The sequence below is a fragment of the Cryptotermes secundus genome, unplaced genomic scaffold (assembly GCF_002891405.2).
Source record: "Cryptotermes secundus unplaced genomic scaffold, Csec_1.0 scaffold417, whole genome shotgun sequence".
Lineage (NCBI taxonomy): Eukaryota > Metazoa > Arthropoda > Insecta > Blattodea > Kalotermitidae > Cryptotermes > Cryptotermes secundus.
Genome location: NW_019739949.1, coordinates 289,274 through 310,975, shown reverse-complemented (window position 1 = coordinate 310,975; position 21,702 = coordinate 289,274). Strand labels below are relative to the sequence as shown.

Sequence of the window (21,702 nt, the reverse complement as noted above, 5' to 3'; positions counted from 1 at the left end):
TTGTCTGAGCAAGTCTTGGAAACCTCTCATCTGTTCTCTTAAAAAACCCCCACCGGGATATGACGCCAGATCCAGAAGGCCACACAGGCCATGACCAACCAACATAACAACCCCCACCCCTCAGCTCACGGGTGGTGCCCAGCCTTCAACCTCGCCTTTTCTCTCCCCTACACAAAAACCACGCTTGTCCTAACTCCCTTCCCCAACCCCTCCCACACTACTGCTTTCACTTGTATACTTGCCCTTCCCCCTTCTCCCTCACTGCTCTCACATAGCTGTGTATTTTTCCACAGTCTGCTTTTACCGGTTCTCATGGTCTCTTTGCTTGCAGATTCTTATATATTTTTTTCTTCTACCCTGAAGATGGAGGCGATACGTTCCTCCGAAACGTCGGTTAACACCACATATACACTGTCCCAAATCCCAGAAGACTGCTTTCTTCATGCTATATATTGTTTTATACTGACTTCATCATAAAAAACTGTAAAGAGGATACATAAAATGCTGGATTCATATTCAGAAGATGCTTTGCTCAGTTCTTGGTTGTGGCACCACCTGTCCTGAAGGAGAGTTTTGTTATTCAGACTTCAAAATTGAATGCTGGGATAGTACACTGAAATGAATCACTTCTGTCTTCCCTGGTTCACCTTATAGAAATAGCCTCTCATCTTATTTGATATTGTCATGTGTGTGAGTAATTGTAGATGGGGTTTGGAATGGTAGTTGAATTTAATGAACACTTATAGTTTGTAACTACAGTACTATGGCTAGTTGAGATGCCCTGCAATTCATTACAGCATGCACTAAGTATTTTAAGTCTGCTGTGTCTTCACCAGTCATTGTCTGGTAACGGCTTCCAACAGCGGACGTTCCCCTTCCTCTGGGTTCCCGAATGATCTCCGGCCTCAGCTACCAGCTTCTAACAGCAACAGCTCACAGTGACCAAACTGCATCAATCCTCTTAACTGCTTACCAGTTCACTTCACTCCACTGTACTCAACTGCATTGCACTCACTAACTAAACTGAGTCGGTCGCATGATATAACCTCGGAGTGGGCCACATAGAAAACATCGCTTCCAACAGTACTCCCATTGTTGTGCATGGGGCCACTGCCTAGCGGTGGCCATTGTCTCATCTGTATGCCTCAATATTAAGAAACCTATCATTCAGCATACCAATGAACCCTGATAATTACAGAATTCATGGTAAAATTCCCCATTTCTTAGTAAGAACTAAGTGATTGTACCTTGTGGTGTAAACCGTGCATCAGGAAGTGGAACATGATGAGGAATGGTGACGTTGCTGGTGGCTGCATATGAAACACCCAGCGATGTAAAGAATACTCCAGAATGGACCACATTATGATACCAGTCAGGAAACTGCACACTGCCCATAGCAGGCCCACACCATCTGCAACATGCAGTAAAGACACATCCTCAGTATGTTTCTTTGATTGTAGAATTTATCTCATTTAAAAAGTTTACGCCATATAAAAAGAATAGATGCAACAAGGATACTGCCAAGCAGGTTGTTGTAAAGGTAATGCTCTAAACTCATTTTAGAAGGTTCTCAGTTTGGATCTCAGCCAGGATACTGGGTATTCTGAGGTTTTTCATTGTTTTCATCAGTCCTTCCAGACAATTGATGGAATAGTACCTCAATTAGGCCATAGCCAGTTTAATCATACCCTTTCCAGTTCCTGTATCAGATAGCCTGACATTTGATGCTATATAATCAAATTATTGCCAGAATCTTGTAATAACCAAAAAGAAAACCAAGGATATCGAGAAGGGCACTAGAGTTAAATTTTAAATCAAGCTGGCCTGTTGAATGATCGAGAACAAGATGGTTGAGTCATGAAGTGGAAGAATCAGTAAAATGGGAATGATGGTAGAAATGGAAGAACAGGAAAAAAGATTTGACTTCCAGTTACAATCTTTGTTTTCTAACGTTCTGTAAATCACAATTTTCTGACGAGCCTTTGTAGTAACAGTAACCTTGTTATGAAAGCAATTCCAGTGAGGTATATATACTTTCCGAAGACATAATTTGTGTGTATGAATGTTCATGTGTTGCAGATAAAAATTCATTCTTTGTTTCTGTTGACTTATCCATATTGTATTGAACTCTTGTGGCGTGATTGTGGCATGTACTATGATTCATAACGGTAGTGGAGAAGTTTACTGTTGAATTTGATTCTCCTTTGGGTCTTCACAGTCTGTGGTCACAGCCACAGACTGTGAAGACCCAAGAGTGAAATTGGCATCAACAGTTAACCACTGTGAAAACCTAGAATCAGAAGTTGATTGTTGATAGAGCTACTCAAAAGTAAATGGATACATCATTTTTCTTTTGCATTTATTTGACTTTCATGTCCAAAAACATCAATAGTAGATAAATATTTTTGTGAACTGTGGTTTTCCAGCTTGGGAGGACACAATACAAAGTATCAGAATTGAATTTATTTTTATCATTTTGATCTGTAATTGATGTTTGTGGTATAAATGTGAAATTCCATATTTCCTGATCTTGTCTCTACTAAGATTCAGTAGCACTAATTGGGTTGTTTGCGCTGTACTACTGACTTTTAACATTAACCCCTTGAAGACATCTTTAACTGGCATCCTCCTTACCCTTGCAGCTGAAATTGAATGGGAGCAAGTTTCTTCTGTCACACTGTTCTCTTAGTTTTATGTCTTTGATGTAAACTGAAAAAGTAGAATGCACTGTTTTGTCAAGGAAACACCACACAAAAGCATGAGTCTTCTGTCTGTTGGTGACAGTACAAAATAGTAGCACACTGAGTCCAAACTTCAAAGTGTCTCAGAGGTGTGGTAAAGCTGTTTGATCAGAGCAGCTGACCATGTCTGATAGATGATATTGATCGATATTGGGTTAATTTCATGTTATACATCATTCATACAACTCTGTCATTAATATCTGGGCCTAGCTGTTATTAAAAAAATGAAGATGATTTAATTTGCCAGGAATTAGTCATATTTTGGTAGATTTGATCCAGGCAGGAAATAAAATGTGTTCTGAGACTGAAACTTATTTACTGTATTTGAAATTAAGAATTGCCACGGCAAGGATAGTAATGTATTATTATAACTAGGGTGTATTTATGAAGAGCTTACTAACTTGAGTTGAGCAGTAATAAAGTGATGTAAAGGCATATCACTATTATCCAAATATATAAAAAAATTGTTTCAACATTCTTTCAGGGCTGACTCCATAAATACCTCGTAATCAAAATTATTGATGTTCATTAATGTGGATTTTGACATAATAGACCAACTAAGATGTTCTGTACGAATAGAATGCCGGAAGAAATTGGGGTACACCGGGACTTCAGGTATTTGTGGACTTTTAAGTTTGTGTCTGATTTAGGAGAGAAATACTGTACAACATTTCTAAAGCAGAGTTTTGCAGCAGCTATACACGTAAAGCATCTCCTTTTTAAATCACCAGGTGTCATTTGAACACACTTAATTAGCTCAACTGAGAGTATACCAAAGTGTGTTCGAATGAAATCTGTTGTGATCTTAAAAAGGAAATGCTTTATAGCTGCTGCGAAACTGTGCTTTAGAACACATTATTAGGAATGCCAAGAAGATGGAGAAATTGGAATTGAATGTGACATGCAAGCTGAAGACTGGAACAGTGGAATGAATAAACCCAGTCTCTGCTAGGCAATGTTGCTGTAAACATGTGTCCGTGGCAGTAAGTTGGACATCAGGGTTCACAGTTAGCTGTCAGTGAGTTGCATTGTTATAAGCCGCTACCTAGTAACGTCTAGTGAAGAGACAGAAGACTTTATATGTGCCGTAGTTGTAGTGATCTGTAAAGTGTGTGAATCTATGGAACTGTTATAATTATTTGTTTATAAGGGTTCATTAAATCCTGTAATCAATCTAAACCCTGTATCTAGTCACTAACATCTGACAGTGTGTTTTTAGGTAATTTTACATGATTTACTGCACAAGTGACTTCATGTTTCTGCTTTAAATTTGTCTATAAATAATACTGTTCTGCACTTAGAAATTATCGAATATTATCCCCTTTAAAATAGTCCCCCTGCATGGCAATGAACCTCTCCCACCACCTTTACACCTTTAGAAGCACTGTTCAAAGTATGTTCTTTGTCGCATTAGTGACGATGTATTCCACTGGGTGAAATCTTCTTCCTTTATGGGTAATTTTTAGTTTAGGATATAGAAAGAAGTTGGGAGGGGGAGAGCACAGCTGAATTGGGCGTTGTGGAAGGGTAGGAATTGAATATTTTTCCAGAAATTGTCTAATTGACAGAGTTGTATGAGCAGACGCATTATCGTGATAGAGGAGCCAGCTTCCTTCAGTCCACATTTTAGGTCACTTTCTTCATACTGCATCCCACATACATCTCAGAACTGCCAAATAAAATTCTTGATTAATTGTCTGAACTTTAGGAATGAATTCATAATGCACAATTACTCGATGATTGAAAAAAAAAAAAAACAAGCAGTGTTCCTTCCACTTGTGAGTGCACCTGTAGTGCTTTCTTGGGGCAAAGCGAAGCAGTACTCTTGAAGTGTGAGGATTGTTGTTTAGTTTCAACATCATAAGCGTAAACCCATGTCTCATCACTGGTAATGACATGTTTCAAAAGATTTTTGTCATGATCTACTCTTTGGGAGAGGTCTCAGCTAAGAGTCATGGCAAAAATTTTCCTGAGACCCAATGCAATCCTAAATGTTCTGTTAAAATTGTGTGGCATGAAGCCGTGGATATTCCAGCCTCTTCTGAAACTTCTCTGACAGTCAGTCGATTTCTGCAGATAATGTTTTTCATCTGGGCAATTTAGAGGTTCAAATCTTAAAGTTTGTCAGCCATGCAGCTCATCATCTGTTGAATTTCTTCCAGTTCTAAAACATTTGAACCATTCATAGGTCATTTGACTTGGGGCATCATCATTGTAAGCTTCACTCAACATGTGGGTTTCCGCAGATGTTTTCCCTACTTTGAAACAAAATGTAATACAAATTCTTTGCTCCCTTACAGACCCATAATTAATGTGGCAATAGAACAATACTTTTGATCACAAAACCACTTATAAAACCTAAACAGAATGTCTGATCTATTTGAAACAAAAGCTTGCATAATTAACAGTCAAGTTGCAAGTTCACTCAAACAATACCTAACATGACTGCTGCCCTGCGCCCTCATTTCAGGAACTTTCTGAACAAACCACCTATAAGAATTGGAATTAGTTACATCTGTAACACTGTGCCCATAGGACATAGCATTTATATGTAGTTATAAATCTCATGCAGATCACAATTACAGGTGCTTATCTTACTACTCTGATTTGTCAGAAAATAGAAAGCAGCACTTAATCAACCTGGTTGTTTTAGTGGTACTGCTGTGGACTTATGTTTGAGAGTTGTGTAGTTTGAATTTTTATTGGGACACCAACTTTCTTTGCTGAGATTTTTTTTTTTACTTCCTCAGTCTCTACAGGTAAATGCCATAGTTGACTGTTTAGGCCATGACTACTTCCTTCCTAGTTTTCCATTCATCATTGATCAGTTGATGATTTGACACTATATAGTGTAGATATTGACAGCATTGTAAAACAACCCACAAGAAAAACAGCAGTGTTAATAGGTATGGTATATATCTCATTGTGAGATATTTACCTTTGATAAATGGATGATAACAAATCTATATAAGAAAAAGTAAAGGTATCCCTGTAACAGCTCATGGAGACCCATAGGGTTGTGAGGTATCACGGCTCCCACATTTCCTAGACAGTTGGCTCACAGATGGTGGTGAGGTTGGCAGCATTATGCACCGGCTGCCCTTTACCCCAGGAAGATTCCTGGTACTCGTTTCTGTTAAGAGTCTGAGTTGACCCAAGAGCCAAAGTGTGGCTGGAAGGATTAGGTCAATCGAAATATCCAGTATCCTCATCAGGAAGCTTACCTCCAGCGTTCCAGCTTGTAGCTTAGTGCCTCAACCAACTGTGCTACCACGTGCCCTTAACAAATCTGTATTGGTTGTATTTATTGAAGGTGTTAGCATTTGCACTATCCAGACTATCCAGCAGTGAGCAGTAGGATAATTACTGAATAATGCGTGAGAAACAATGAAATAGTAGGTAATCCTGACCTAATTAGAAATTTTATGTCAGCATTTGCCCAGAGGGACTGAGGAAAGCTGCAAAGAAACTAAATCAGAATAGTCAGTGTCCCAGTCAGCACTTGAATCAGGCACCTCTCAGATACAAGTCTGGAACTTTAGGACCTGAGCCAGCTTTCTTGTTAATAACATATATCACAAAATGCAAGTGTATTGGAGTTCCAGGTGGCTAGGTTTCCTCATATATTTGGTAATTTCATTATTAGTCTGTGTAATCCAGAAAACTGTTTGTAAAACTTTTAATGCTGTGGTGAGGACAGTGAGATTTGAGTGCTGGTAATGTACAGGGGGTGTTTCTCTTTACTATTGTATGTCCTCAACAGCTCTGAGACTCACCCAGCTTACTTGTATTCTAGGGGCTCTTTCTCAAGAGATAAAGGCAGCCAGATCTTTAATTTGGCTTTTCACCTGTATTCAATGTCAAGATTAAAGCGTGGAACGTAATTCTGTGACAGATAATGTTTTGTACAACACATGCTACTTGTTAATTCCATTTTTATTTTAAAAATTGTGTTCATGTGGATCTCTGAAAAGGAGCAGAACTTGTAACCTTTTAAAGCACAATTGTAAGTACATGTACTGCCTGATTGCACATTAAAGATGCTGCACTTTCCCCATATAATGTGTGCATGTGTTTTTTTTTTGTCATAAACGGCATGTATTTTTCCAAGTGCTCAGTATTATTAAGGTGAACTTGAGACTTTGAAGGGTCAAAGCCTCGTTTCCTGTTTCTCCACATGAGGTTCTGACAGCTGTCATGATGATACTACAATTACTCATACATGTTATGTGGGGGAACTAACAATCATTAACCTTCCAAATGCTGGTCTCTTAAAGGAATTATAAAACAGAACACCCTCTGGACTATGTTTCATAATGATTAGGTGAGGAGACTTTTCTTTTACTCTCATTCAGTAGTTTTGTATAAACATGATTACTGGGGCAAATTTTAACCCTTTAACCCACCACTGTTGTGGAGGAACCTGCTGCCTCCATCATCAGAGTTACTGCTGTGCCCTGAAGAGAGAGGCAGCAGGTTCCAAGAAAGGATTGGTGCCTGACTACCACACTACATGGTGTCACATCCCAGAAGACTGTAACTGCAATAGTCATTGCCCTGAGAACCTCAAATCTCAAGACATATGAGGTAGGAAATTAATTTCTGAATATTATTTGGATGATCACCCTCTGAACAAAAAAATGGTGAATTAAACTCACCGAAGCCAAATCAGTACAGATTTACTTTACAAACAAGAGGATTGCACAACAATCAGTCTTCATCAGTGGCACTCAAGTTCCATATGCCAACACAGTGAAATATCTTGGAATAACTCTAGACGCCAAGTTACAGTGGAAAGAGTATATCAAGAAAAACCGTGATGAGCTCAACAATAAGTTCAGAAAAATGTATTGGTTGCTTGGACGCAATTCTGAGCTATCAATCCACAATATACTTACATTATACAAACAAATTCTACGTCCAGTTTGGAGTTATGGTATCCAGCTCTGGGGCTGTGCCAGTGAATCCAATATTCAAGTGATTCAGTGCTATCAGAACAAAGTGCTAAAGGGTATTGTCAGCACACAATGGTACGTTCATAACAGTAACCATCATGACCTTGGGATCTAGATGGTTACAGATATCATTGCTAAGTCCGCCACCTCTCAAGAAAAGAGACTCCAAAATCATGTCAACATTGAAGCGTCCAGACTTTTCAACGTGAACAATATCATTAGATGACTCATACGGAAGAAACCATTGAAACTAGTAAAATGTTAAAGTACTAAGTAATTCAGTGGAAGTGACTTAGTTTTAATTTACATAGTATATTGGGATTAGAAAAAATTAATTGTTAGTTATCCAACTAGTTTTAATTGTAATTAAGTTCTGGATTACCCAGTCTTTAATTAATAAATAAAAAAATATTTGGATGAAGTTGAGACTTCAAAGAGGCAATTTCCTTATTGTTTTTAATGGCAGACATTGTGTGTCTCAGGGAGGAAACTGACTATTAATACTGATAAGATTAGACACCTGATGATGGCCAGTGTTGGTCAAAATATGTGTGTATTGTGCATGCACCAGTGATGTAGAAGAGATTTCAATGTTTAAAACTTTTAAACATTTTAGAAAGCAAGTTGCACGTGAGACAGTAACTAACCGGAACAAATAAGTGATGTGTAGCAGGATGCTACAATACAATATTAAGGTTATGTTTAAGTTTTCCTTTTAACATTTTTCTATATAATATCTATTATTGCATTAATCTTACACTTAGTGTTTGTTAAGTGGCTCAGCGTATGTTTGAGACTCCATCATTCTAGAGATTAGTGCACTCTGAGTTTAGTTTATAGCAATCTCTGAGATTTTAGATACAGCAGTTACTCTGAACAGAATTATCTTCTGGGATGTGACGTCATGTAGTCCAGTAGAAGTTCTTTTAACATTTCAGATGAACAAACTGCCTCAATCTTCAAAGTGTAAAGAGTCACCCTGAAGATGAAGGCAGCAGGTTCCACTAAACTTTAGAGGAACTGTCTGAGTTTTATATCACCATGTTTTCCTTAAACAGCACTGATTGATTGGTCTTTGTAATGGAGACGTAGTGTTTAGATTAATCTTCTGTGAGGTAAGGCTGTGTAATGTGGTAGACATGTTCTAATGCTTTAGAGTCTTAACGCATTAGACCAATCAATCAGTGCTGTTTAAGGAAAACATGGCGATATAAAACTCAGATAGTTTGGTATGCTTATCAAAGTTAGCAAACAAAAATTTATATATTATGGTTTTCTGGGATATGACACTGTGCAGTCTAGTAGTGGGTACCAACTTGAAGAAACATCGTACATCCTGTCATAGGTACCCACGTATCAAACTATTAGGTTTCATACCTAGAAGGCCAAAAACTGAATATTCACCACCAAGAGAACCTCAGACATTGTATCAAGTAAACGGATTATTTTTTGGACATTGTATTTCATTAAATTTTTTCTCTGAACCACTTCTCTACATCATTAGAACAGGTGACTGATCTTACTGCATATCACAATTATGTGGGTAGTCGTAGATTAGTGCAAGAGACTGTTTATTTATGGTTTATTTAATGGCATTATCATTATCTCAGGCACTACAGAATCAGTCAGGAGAGTAGAAATTGGTGTCTGCAAGTTAATGATTAACTGAACCCCGTGTAATAAACATATACAAATTCTTGTGTTCTGCTGGATTATAAGACTGTGTTCCATGTAATGGAAGGTGGAAGCAGGACATTCCTCCAAAATGCAATTACCTGCATACCAGATTGCGTGGTGTAATAATCCGGAAGACCACAATATGTATCTTCATTGCTATGAAAACCCTAATTTTATATGTAAATTTTACCAGTATGTAATAATGATGGTAACTTTACCATTAATTGCCTGTTGATTCATCAGCCATCCCCGATAAATGAAAAATATGCATACAGGAATCCACACAATAGGAATCAAGTACCAGGGTGTCATAGACATGTTCTCTGCTATGTCCGAGTAGAATAACCGCAGCCTGCGGTCCACAGGAGAAGACACCCATTCTTCGTAGCATGGTCCTAGCTTGCCCACTTGACTAAGCATTGGTTTGCTCCAGTCAACCAGCTTCTGTAATGCAGTATTTTGTCATAAGGCTTGTTACACTTCATAGCCTGCCATCTCTTAGGCTATGTGGTGTCACATTCCAGTAGAATGAAACCTTAATTTTAAATTGTGTGAGAACCTCAAATCTTGTGACATTGGCTTGTTGACAACATGTAGGTCTATTTTCAGTCCAACAGTTAAGAGTATGGAAGGTGACAGTATATTGAAGTTTAAAGATTTGAGATTCTTACAGCGGTGACTGGGAACTATCATCTGGAATGTGCCATTGTTAGTCTGGCAGGAGTTTTTGGATGTTTTCCGCTTGCTTGATTCACTTGCAGTTCGATCCTGTAGATGAAAACATTACATTCATCCAAAATGCTAATAATAATGTGACAGTGACATGAAATATTTTAGGGATAATTATGGGCTGGACCACCAGGGTTTGGTTCCAGGAAGGGGCAGGATTTTTCTCTTCTCCATAACATCCAGTCCAGCTCTAGGGTCCACCCAGCCTCCTATCTAACAGGTACTGGAGGCTGTTTCCCCAGGGATAAAGTGTCGGGTGTGAAGCTGACCACTCCCATCTAGACATAAGGCCAAGAATAGTGGAGCTGTACCTTCACTCCCCCATTCCTCTTCATGGCATGGTGCTTAATTAAGCAAAAGGACAACTTTACATTTTTTTACCTTTTTTTAAAGTATGTTTCAAACACATATTCTGATAGCACTCTAGGTTTGTGGTTCCAAAACTCTTGGTCTGGGGCTTCCTGTGGTGTGAATAAGAAAACTTGTGGGTCCCCCAGTCTCTGAAACTGAGTTAAATTGTGATTTAGCAGGTGTCTTTTTGTCATAATTCGTTATCTAATTATTTCAACACATTTTTTGTCATCTTATTGTTTATTTAGGATTAAAACCAATATTTGGTGTCAACCCATTTATTGGCGGCATGTGAAGGAAGCTTAATTTCCCCAAGGGGGCTCCCGCTTTGGGAAAAGCTGCAGTAAATAGTTTGACATTTAATCAGTTCTGTACACACTGTACATTTGAAATGCTTGAATTTTTTGGAAAACATTGGAGAAAATAGGTTGGGGGGGGGGGGATGAAATGTCACAGATCCAAAACACATGTAGACAGAGGTAACATGCCATGTTTCTATGGAATATTTTTAACAAGCTGATACATACAGCATGTTAAAGAAAGGGTTACAGGCTTTAAGGAGGTATAGTACTCACTTAAATGAACAAAGAAGCCCCAGTCAACATATGTCCAGATATCAGTGCCTGCTGAGATATGGACAAGTTTTCGAGAGTTTTGCATTTCCCTTGTTCATTCTACCCCCCCCCCCCAAGTGATTTATTCCAGACAAAGAGCAAACTTTTCTAAAAAGAACTAATGATTTACCTTCCTTTCACTGCAATTTGAATATTTGATATGACAAATGGGAAAAGATGTTAGTGTGTATGCATAACGATGTCACCAATACCAGACTTGTTAATAATACAGTCTCAAGTATAAATATTGAGGGTAAACTATGTAACAATGTGCAAATAATAGTTGATATTATTAATAATTATTTTTCTGCTCCATTACCCCAAACTCAACCTAGCTCATCCTCTAAGGTCATGGATTCCTTAAACTATGTCTTCAAGGTATTTCAACATCCATTCCCTAATATAAATTAAAGACATAATTAAGTCTTTAAAATCGAAGAGTTCACATGAATATGACAAGATTCTGCAAAATAGTTTGAAAAGAAGCCTACCATTTATTCTGTCTCCATTAACTTATATATGTAATAAACTACTGAGCCTCAGTATTTCTCCAGACTGCTTGAAGTATTCTCAAATTAATCCCATCTATAGAAAGGGTGACAGGTCTGATATTGTGAATTATTGAGCCATATCGATGTAAATGATATACTGGTGCAAGAACAATATGTTTTTCAAACTAAATCAACTACGATAATTGATACAAGCTCCGTCCCAAGTGCAAACAATATATATTATATGTCTTTGATATTGTTCTTTCTACACTACATGTTTCGGCCTCTATCGGCCATCATCAGGTGTATACTCTTAACGTTGCTGCCACACTGAACCCAGTCTAAAATTTAACACAATGTCACTTTCTTCGTATTATCAACATCTACCTCGATATGTGTCTGGTATGTAGATTATATTGCACACGTCAAATTTGATATTCCTGTAGTAGCACTATAGAATCTTTAGTTATGATGTTTTTAAAAATCCTTTAAAATTTTCTCTAAATTTTAAATTTAAAATTTAAAATTGTTAGGGTTACTCGCCCTATGTCTAAAGTGCTGGAGCGGCTAGTTCTTGTTTCCACACTGTACAGGTGTTATTCTATGTAGTCTTCCTGTGTGGGTGCCGCTGCTTGTCTTCACTACGTGTGCTGTCTGCTGTACACAATACACACACAATACAGCAAACAGCACACGTAGCAAAGACAAGCAGCGGCACCCACACAGGAAGACTACATAGAATAACACCTGTACAGTGTGGAAACAAGAACTAGCCGCTCCAGCACTTTAGACATAGGGCGAGTAACCCTAACAATTTTAAATTTTAAATTTAAAATTTAGAGAAAATTTTAAAGGATTTTTAAAAACATCATAACTAAAGATTCTATAGTGCTACTACAGGAATATCAAATTTGACGTGTGCAATATAATCTACATACCAGACACATATCGAGGTAGATGTTGATAATACGAAGAAAGTGACATTGTGTTAAATTTTAGACTGGGTTCAGTGTGGCAGCAACGTTAAGAGTATACACCTGATGATGGCCGATAGAGGCCGAAACATGTAGTGTAGAAAGAACAATATCAAAGACATATAATATATATTGTTTGCACTTGGGATGGAGCTTGTATCATTTATCGTGTAGAGTGCAACAGGATGCTTAAATATAATATTGTAAATCAACTACCAATATGGCTACCTTTACCTTAATAAATAATATCCTATTGGCAATTAATAACAAATTAGCTGTCGGAGGATTATTTTGTGATTTAAACAAGGCGTTTGACTGTGTCAATCACGACATACTGCTTGCTAAATTGGAGTTTTATGGCATCAATAGTATAGCAGGGAAGCTGATTAAATCTTACTTGACTGATAGATATCAAAGAACTTTAATAAATAATAATTATAGAAAGGGCATTTCTGAATGGCAAAAGGTTAAACCGGGTGTTCCACAGGGTTCGATAGTTGGGTCTTTGTTTTTTCTGTTATATATCAATGATCTGCCTTATTTAGTAAATAAATCATCCATACCATTTTTGTGTGTGGATGATACTAGTATACTGTGTTCTAATTCTGATTCCACAGAACTTGAAACTACCTTGAAAGTGATTCTGCTAAAAATAAATGAGCAGTTTTCACAGAATTCGCTAACGCTAAATTTAAGTAAAACCAATTGTGTCTACTTTGCAATAAAATTGAATCTTTGAAAAACTTAAATATTGTGACATGTTGCGCAAAGGAGAACCCCCCCCACCAGCAGTGACGCGGCGGGTGAGTCAGCGCTCCCCTCCCCCTCCTCCGCACGGCAACGTAACGGTGATGCAACAGGATTGCGAGAGACGACGGTAGTAACAGCGGTTACTACTGCTAGCGTTGCTAGCAACACAGCGCCAGGCAACAAGGGTGCTTATTACGTGGCCGTTTTCTGTGTTGTCCGATCGAGGCTACATGAGGAGCAGCGAAGGCTATTCACAGTGAGTTCTCGAGCTACCTCCGAGTCAGTCCTCGAGCTACCTCCGAGAGAGTTCCGAGTTAGCCAGCAACCAGTCAGTTGTATTCTGGCATTTGGAGTGTACTAGTTGTGATACTGCAGATAGCAGTAATCGTGAATCTGTGATTTGGGTGATTGTAAGTGCGAATGTGAAATAAAATTCGCTATATCAAATACGGCGTGAGTTATTTGTCGCGTTATACGCACAACACGTGACAATATAATATATAGTGATACTTTAATCCACAACACTTGTAATGTCAAATTTATTGGACTAATCATTGATAGTTCTTTGTCCTGGAGAGATCATATTAATCAACTAGTAATTAAGCTCAGTTCAGCTGTCTATGCCATCAGAACTTTATCTTCCGTTGGGTCCCAGGAGAGTCTAGTGATGACATATTATGTCCTATGAAATTATATTTTTGGACAATTCTGCCAACAGTAATTTAATTTTTAAAATTCAAGAAAGAACAGTTAGAATCATTATGAAAGCTAGAAAAATGGACTCTTGCCATCCATTGTTTAGGTATCTAAATATTCTTCCATTTTACTCACAATACATATATTTTCAATATCCATGTTTGTTGTTAAAAATATGGATACTCTCACACTAAATTGTGATATACATAGTATCCATGCCAGACAAGGTTTGGATTTACATCATTCAACTTATAAACTAACTAAAGTCCAAAAAGGTGTCTACTGTTCCAGGATCATGATGTTTAATAATTTACCACAGAATCTTAAGAACATGACAAATGATGTTAATAAGTTTAAACATGCCTTAAAAATCTCCATATTGGCTCCTTTTACTCATTGCGGGGAAAATCTAGATTGGAGAATAATGGAAAACCTTGCTTCTTGTAAATAATTTATATTGTGATTGCTGATCTGATATGGTTTTTTGCGTGGCTGATGTAATCTTTTGTCTTGATTTTTATGCAGCTTTTCGTTTTAGTAAGCATTATTTAGATGTATTGTTTACCTGTAGAATTGCCTGTATATGTTTTTACTGATAGTGTTATGATATGACAAGTCCTGTATCAATGTATTTTGATTTATGGGAAAATAAAGTAGAGAAAGAAGGAAATAGAACAATACAATTGAAGGGGCTGCTGTGTTGGTGTTACTGGTGGAATTTATGAAATATGGCATTGGCATGATCTCAGGTGGCATGATATACATATTGTGGTGTGCTGTGAGAGACAGCTGGAATAGGTTAGGAGATCAGGGTTGATTTCCTAGGAAATGACCAGCATTCCCACTGCAACACCTAGGAATTGGAATGCATCCATTGGTATACAACGGCTGGCAATATCCAAGCAACGAGTTGTTTGAGGCAGCATTTTGCACAGCAGCAGGCGAGGTTAACCCTTCAACAAAGTGTTACCTGTTCAGTCCAAGTGCACGTTAGAAGAGTCCAACTGCGACAAGATAATAGTTCAGTTTGTATTTGACTAGAACAGCAGAGAGTTCTTATCCAGAACAAGAGAGAGTTCTTATCCAACTAGAACAGGAGAGAGTTCTTATCTGACTAGAACAGGAGAGAGTTCTTATTCGACTAGAACAGAGAGTTCTTATCTGACTAGAACAGGAGAGAGTTCTTATCTGACTAGAACAGCAGAGAGTTCTTATCCAGAACAGGAGAGAGTTCTTATCCAACAATGGCTAAGGACAGTTGAGCTCCGAGAAGAAGACACTTCACTGAGATTAGAGGTGCAAGAAGTGCTGTAACATTGAAGAGGAAATGTCTGATGACATTATAAGTTGAGAATAATTGCAAGCATGAGTGTAAAAGTGACTGTCCAATAAAGGTATTCATTCAAATCCAAGGACCCACACAATTTCTTGTCACATTGCCTAGCAAACACGCAACAATATTAAGTCTCAAAAAGACTGGTACAGATGTTCAAGTAAGAGGCCCACAATGTTGGCATTACTGATGGGAGAGATTTATGAAGTACGCTGTTCGACATTGCCATGTGTGAGCTGATGTACATATCAAGTTTCACGAGAACAGGTGTTCAAGCAATACCGAGATTTCTCCTCAAGAATCTGTGGGCCTGCAGTGTTTGTTCAGGTGCCAGTACTAAGTTTCATGAAGATCGATTCATGCATTCAAGTGTTATTTAGGACACACAGCAGTGTGATCTCATAAGCATGCTTCTATTTTTTTAAACTAGGGAAAGTAGCCCAAGAATTTAACTAATGAGAAATAAGTCAGATTTCTATACCTCCAAATCCTCAACAGCAGAATTTTGTGACATGCCATGCAGTCTGTATTCTCTCATAAGGTAGGTGGCAGCAGCAGAATGGTTAATGTCATGAAATTTCTTGGTGATTGAGAGCCCCTTATATGGTGACACAGAGTTCCGCCCACCTGGGTGAAACTTCAGAAACCTTGCAATGTCATATGTTTCTCCTTCATGTTTTATGATGAACTTCTCTTCAGTGGCATGTGTTGTAGCATTGCCATTGCTCACAGCCATCATATTTCATGAAGCTGTATTGGCCAGTCTTAATCTGGAAGGAAGAAAATACAAATTAAGATGGTGTTCCTGCAGGATATGATTCCATACAGTCTACAAAATACAGTTACCCGTGTTTCACAGAACATACTGCCTCCATTTTTAGGGACAATTAAACCCTGAAGATGAAGTCAGTATGGTCCTGCAAAACACTGGTGAACATGAACAGTCGTATACCGGACCACTGCCAAGTTTAAGCCTCTTATACTTTCTCTGTCTGGCTTCTCCTTGTCCAATATTGCAAACATTCTCATTATCATGATTTTGTATGACTTCTGCTTGTTTCCTGCATAATTTTGTTATATAGTCATATATGTACGGGATTTTGAATGCCATGTGCAAATTGTGGACTGGTGTGTGCCTTGGAGAATTGCCAGTGGTGCAGAGAACCTTGTTTTGCAGGCGCTGCAATTTCACTAGATGGGTGTCTGCCGCAAACTCCCAGGCGGGACTAGCATAAGTCATTACGGATCTAATAAGAGCTTTCTGGAGGGTCAGTTTAATATTAACGCTCAATTGCTCACTTCTGAATAAGGAATACACTCTAATGAATGTTCTGAAGGCCTTGGCTTTGATCATTTATATGTGCAATCTCCATGTAACTCTCTTATCGAAGGTTACACATAGATATTTTGCATTATTTACAATTGGAATATTTCGTCCATTTAGAGTGAGACAAGATTCAGGCGGTCGACAGCCACGAGAGAAGTAGACCCCCTGAGTCTTAGTTTCATTAATTTTAATATTCCAGCGCTCACACTCCCAGTGCAGTCTTTCTCGGGTCCCAGTCCCTTGGGACTCGTGACCATATTTTGCTGTCTCAGATTTGAGATTTCCCTCTTCGTCGCCACCTACAACTCACAGGGTCACCTTGGAGGTATTTGACCCCGCCCCCACACGGGTTTGCAATCTGTTCAAAGGCAAAGAAAAGGTCGTATTGTGACTGATGGTCAGTCAATAATTCTTGGTGTCAAGCTCCATCTGGGGCTCATGACCAGGTATTTATTACTGTTTGGCAGTTATGGTCTTGTTTTTGTGGGGCGCCCTCTCTGATGAGAGGATGGGTCTGTTTGTTGTATACGCTGCTGGTCCTTGCCAGCACAGTCTTTCTCGGGTCTGAGTCCCTTGGGACTTGCAACCATATTTTGCTGTCTCAGATTTGACATTTCCCTCTTCCATCGACTCCTACGACTCGCAAGGTCACGGTGCAGGTATTCGACCCCGCCTCCACACGGGTTTGCAATCTCTTCTGCCTCTAACTGTCGTTATATAGCCTCCGCACCAACCATGCATGGAAAATGGGGTATATTGTTGCAACGTGTTTACCGAACGATTGCATAGCAACAGTCGCAGCACGGACTGCATAGAAAGCCAGTCATGAGATAACTAGTACTGTTGCAGTGTGATGTCATTGCACCTGCACTGAAATTTATTTACTGAACTGTTGCCTAGAAGCAGGTTGCATAACCTCGTTGAGTGCACTTACATGACTTAAGGTTGTTTTCAGGTTGTTACCTGGCCACCGTTAGGATAAACACATCGAGTCATGTCCCTTCCAACTCTTGTTGTGTAATCTGTAGCTCACTACTGACTTTGTGAAGGCTTGGGTCTAGCTGCTGAACCACCATAATGGCGCCCTTCATCTGTCTGTGTCAGGTTTTATTTTATATTTTTTTGTTCTTCCTGTCTGGCATTTGTGTCCTTTTAAAGTTATGCTTGGATGGCCGCCAGCTGGTCTTAGTCTGCATTTTTCATGCTTAATTGTTCCAAAATCGCTTACAGAGTGGCATCCCTCTTCAGTTGAACTTCTAACACAAGTTGTAATGTTTATCTTGGTTCAAAACAGTCAATATCTGGTTATCAGTAAGGTACCTGAGATCCTGATATGAGCTTGTCTAGTCCACCACTATTTCACTATGTCACTGCACTGTTTTCATTTTTATCTTGCACTGAACACTGCAAATTTGTGCACTGTCAGCTTCACATCTAGATCCTCGTGCACTGTTGCCCTGCTTCTCAGCTCATGATTACACTCAACACAATTTCCTTTTTGTCCTGCAACCAAGGTTCAATACAGGTAATATTTGTAGACGGGTCAAGTGTATGAACAAGAGACGAAGCAACTGCGTTCTTGGAAAATGCAGTGAGGGAGGTCTGGAAGTCCTGATGAGTGAGACACCCGGACATGCTGGCAGGTGACCTGTCACCCCCACTACCCCACCCACACTCATGCTGCATGAAAATATCACCGTATTCCATTATTCCATTTCATATACATTGTTTTGATTTCAACGAAATAGATGAGGCCTTTATGGATAACTGTATAACATCCTCCACTACCTACTTATGTCATCTGTTCTTGGCTCAGCTACTTCTCTGGATACCTTGGTTTTCCTACTCTTTGCAGTTTAATATATCTCAGAAATGAGACCATGCTTGAAAGCAACAGAACTTCCAATTTCATTTATATCTTAGTGTTTGGTATTCTGGCAAACAGTTTCATCCAAATATTAAGAAGCATTTCCTGAATTACTATCTAATTTGAGCATGAATCTCGGTTTTATATAGATTTGGAGGTTTCATAACAGTGGTAATTCTCATGGTTGTGTTCTGAATTATTATGTCATTTTCGCTGGTAAAGGGGTACCAATGTTTTGGAGGACCATTCTGCCCCTATCTACAGGATCGAATTAAGCCAAATAGGTAATATGGCATGTTTTAATTCTTACCCGCTCCCCCTGCTGGTGTAATTGCCCTTGTCTGGACCTACAGTTCCCACTGGTCTGCCTTTACCCTGGTTTCTCGTTCCTCTCTTCATGTCATTTGCCTCTCTTGTACGCCATGAATCGTTTTCTTTCACACCACATCTACATAACCCTCCAGTTTTCCCTATTTGGATGATTTCTGCCTGAAGATGGCAGTAATGTGTTCTTCCAAAATGTTGGTGCTCATCTACCTTGTTGTGAGTACAACACATCATTGTAACCTAGAAGACCACAGTGTGAGTAATTTTTTTGTCTGTTTCATATCAGGAAGAAACACAGAAACTACCAAATTGTTAGATTTGTCTCGGGATTGCTGAGTTTCTGGACTTTGTCCATTGCATACTATCCTGAAAGAAAGCAGTGTTTTGGAAATTTCATCTGTTTCCATCCTCAGGTGTAAAGATGGTGAACCACATCGATTCGAAATAGCTAATCTCAGTAGCTCTTTCTGTCAGGTCCTACAGAGTAGATTCATCCTCATCCTGTCACCTGAGGATGAAAACAGATCCCTTTTTCAAAATATTATGGTCTATCAGAATATTAAATGATGGACAACCTAAAGAAATTTAGTAATCCTGAGTATAATATGAGTACACCATTGTCAAAACCATTTAGAATTTATTTTATATTTGTATAATGAAGAAAATATTTTTATACCTTGGTTTATGCAGAGGGAACTTGGCTGTAGTGTACTCATACCTCAAACCGAAACATTGGTATGGCACAGATATGCAGGATGTGAGCTATATTCAATACAAGGGCACTACATCTGTTTTTTACATGTGACATAAGGTGAAACTGCCGACAAAAAAGTTTAATGTTATCAGCCAAACAATCAGCCTGGTTTGGAATGTGTAGGAAATCATGATGTGTGGGAATAGCTTCCTGTGTCATTGTTATGAACACTGGCTCAACTGTGTATGTTTAGAGATGAAAAGATAAGAATGTAATATATGTATTTGAATTAAGCAGTATTATGTTTTGTTAGTTTTCACTGGAGTTTTATTTTGTTGTAAGAAATTAAGGATATTAAAGATACTGAAAACAAAAAATGTTTGATGTTGTCATTTCAGTGACTATTTAGATCACAGTCTTCTGTAACCTATAGTTTGGTAGATAGGTGCCAATGACTTAGAGAAACATGCTGCGAGCATGTCATCGTTTCTACCCTAAACATGGACAGCAGTTTCCTCTGAAACACTGGTAGTTATCCACGAAACTACATGGAGCTACATCCAAAAAGACCATGATATGATCACAATGGTTTCATTTTATGTCAGTGATAGGAGTAACTCTTAAGAAATAAGGTACAAGAACAATTGAAAATAACCAGTGCAGTGGAAACCATATTAAAAGTAGAAGTGAGGTCATATTTCTTCTTCCATGAAGATTGAAGGGAATTGCTTGACCTGCTAGGTGACTATGATAACAAGAGTCCTATTCCAAGAAGCTAGATTTAATAAAAGTCTTCAGTAAATGAACAAAATGAAAGTTGAAGACACTGGAGTTCCATACATTTTTTATTAGAAATTAAAAAATAAACTACAGACAAATGGATTGAACAATTAGATTACAGTATACCATAAAGTGAAATTAGATACAGAACAAATAGAACAAGAGCACATTGATTGCTATATGTACCACCTGCTTTACCATTAAAAAATTCTGCATTCTCTTCACATCAAGTATTAATGTCTTTTGGAATATTTTCACACAAACAAATTCTTCCCCTATACAGCATTAATCAGTTTGTCTTTGTAAGTGAGATGTGATTTGTTTCTTGTGAGATAGGAACTGAAGTTTTAAATATTATTTAGATGGACTTCATGCTATTTAAAATGCAAACATTCAGATAAATAAAACTATAATTTTGTCTGTGTTTTGTATGTGTGTGCAACTTGGTCTTTAATATGAAGGAAGAACATGCAATGAGAGTGTTTGAGAACAGGATGCTGAACAGATTATTTGGACCTAAGAGGAAGGGACAGGAGGATGGGAAAATTGCATAAGAGCTTCATAATTTGAACTCTTCACAAAGTGTTATTAAAGGTAAAAGAAAGGTTAATTTGTCCCTGTGCTAAATTAAGTATGCACTATGCCCTGAAGATGTAAAATAATAATAATAATAATAATAATTCAATTCAATTCGTGTTTATTTACCTGCAGACTTAACAGCACAGAGGCCAAAAACAAAGTAGGCACGGATACATAGAAATAGAGATATAACTAAAAGACAAAATACAAATAAGACAGTCTATATAATGACATTAAATTAATAATAATACCAAGAAAAATTAAAGTTAGCATTAACAGATGAGAAAATAAAATAAGTACATTTTGAATGGTTATTCCATTATGTGGTCAATACACATACACACATAGAAGTTAATAGTAATAATAATCCAATTCTTATTTATTCGTGTGGCAGCTCAACATCCTAATTCAATTCAATTCAATTCATGTTTATTTATGTACAACTTAACACCACAGAGGCCAATTAAAAGGTTAGCATGAGTACATAGAATTACATAAAAATAATTAAAAACAAATAATAATAATAATAATAATAATAATAAAGGGGAGTCAGTTTAGAGATACTTGTGATCTCGAACTTGTCACTGATTGGAGGTGAGTGGTTAGCTTCATGCACCTGCTGCTTTACTCCTGGGGAAAGATCCCCCTGTACCCATTGGAGAAGGGGCTTTGTAGACCCCACAACCACTCTGGATGATGTAGAGAGGAGAAAATCTTGTCCCTACCGGGACTCAAACCCAGACCCCTCATCCAGCCTGCCTGTAGCCAGTTGCTATACCAACTGATCTATCCTGGCCACCAATTATTAAAAGAGTGG

At 38.1% G+C, this 21,702-nt stretch overlaps 2 protein-coding genes across 10 annotated transcripts in view; one reads left to right on the top strand and one right to left on the bottom strand.

Moving 5' to 3' along the window:
- Positions 1-21,702, top strand: part of LOC111872103 (NF-kappa-B inhibitor-interacting Ras-like protein) — a 148,359-nt gene that overhangs the window by 55,162 nt on the left and 71,495 nt on the right. The window contains exon 5 of one of the 4 annotated variants that reach the window (XM_023865670.2): positions 6,538-6,809. The exons of 2 other annotated variants lie outside the window; for them this stretch is intronic. The gene's annotated coding sequence lies outside the window, so the exon portion shown is untranslated. Of the gene's footprint in view, positions 1-3,225; positions 5,785-6,537; positions 6,810-21,702 lie in introns of those variants that run through there. One more of the 4 variants, XM_023865668.2, reaches the window with a different exon arrangement.
- LOC111872101 (fatty acid 2-hydroxylase) overlaps positions 1-21,702 on the bottom strand; it is a 65,025-nt gene that overhangs the window by 17,478 nt on the left and 25,845 nt on the right. For 3 of the 6 annotated variants that reach the window (XM_023865659.2, XM_023865660.2, XM_023865658.2), the window contains exons 2-4: positions 15,793-16,081; positions 9,592-9,817; positions 1,248-1,411 (exon numbers count right to left, since the gene is read on the bottom strand). In XM_023865659.2, the coding sequence (XP_023721427.1) occupies positions 1,248-1,411; positions 9,592-9,817; positions 15,793-16,050 (648 nt within the window). In that variant the 5' untranslated portion in view covers positions 16,051-16,081. Of the gene's footprint in view, positions 1-1,247; positions 1,412-9,591; positions 9,818-15,792; positions 16,082-17,572; positions 19,876-21,702 lie in introns of those variants that run through there. The other 3 variants (XM_023865656.2, XM_023865661.2, XM_023865657.2) reach the window with 3 other exon arrangements.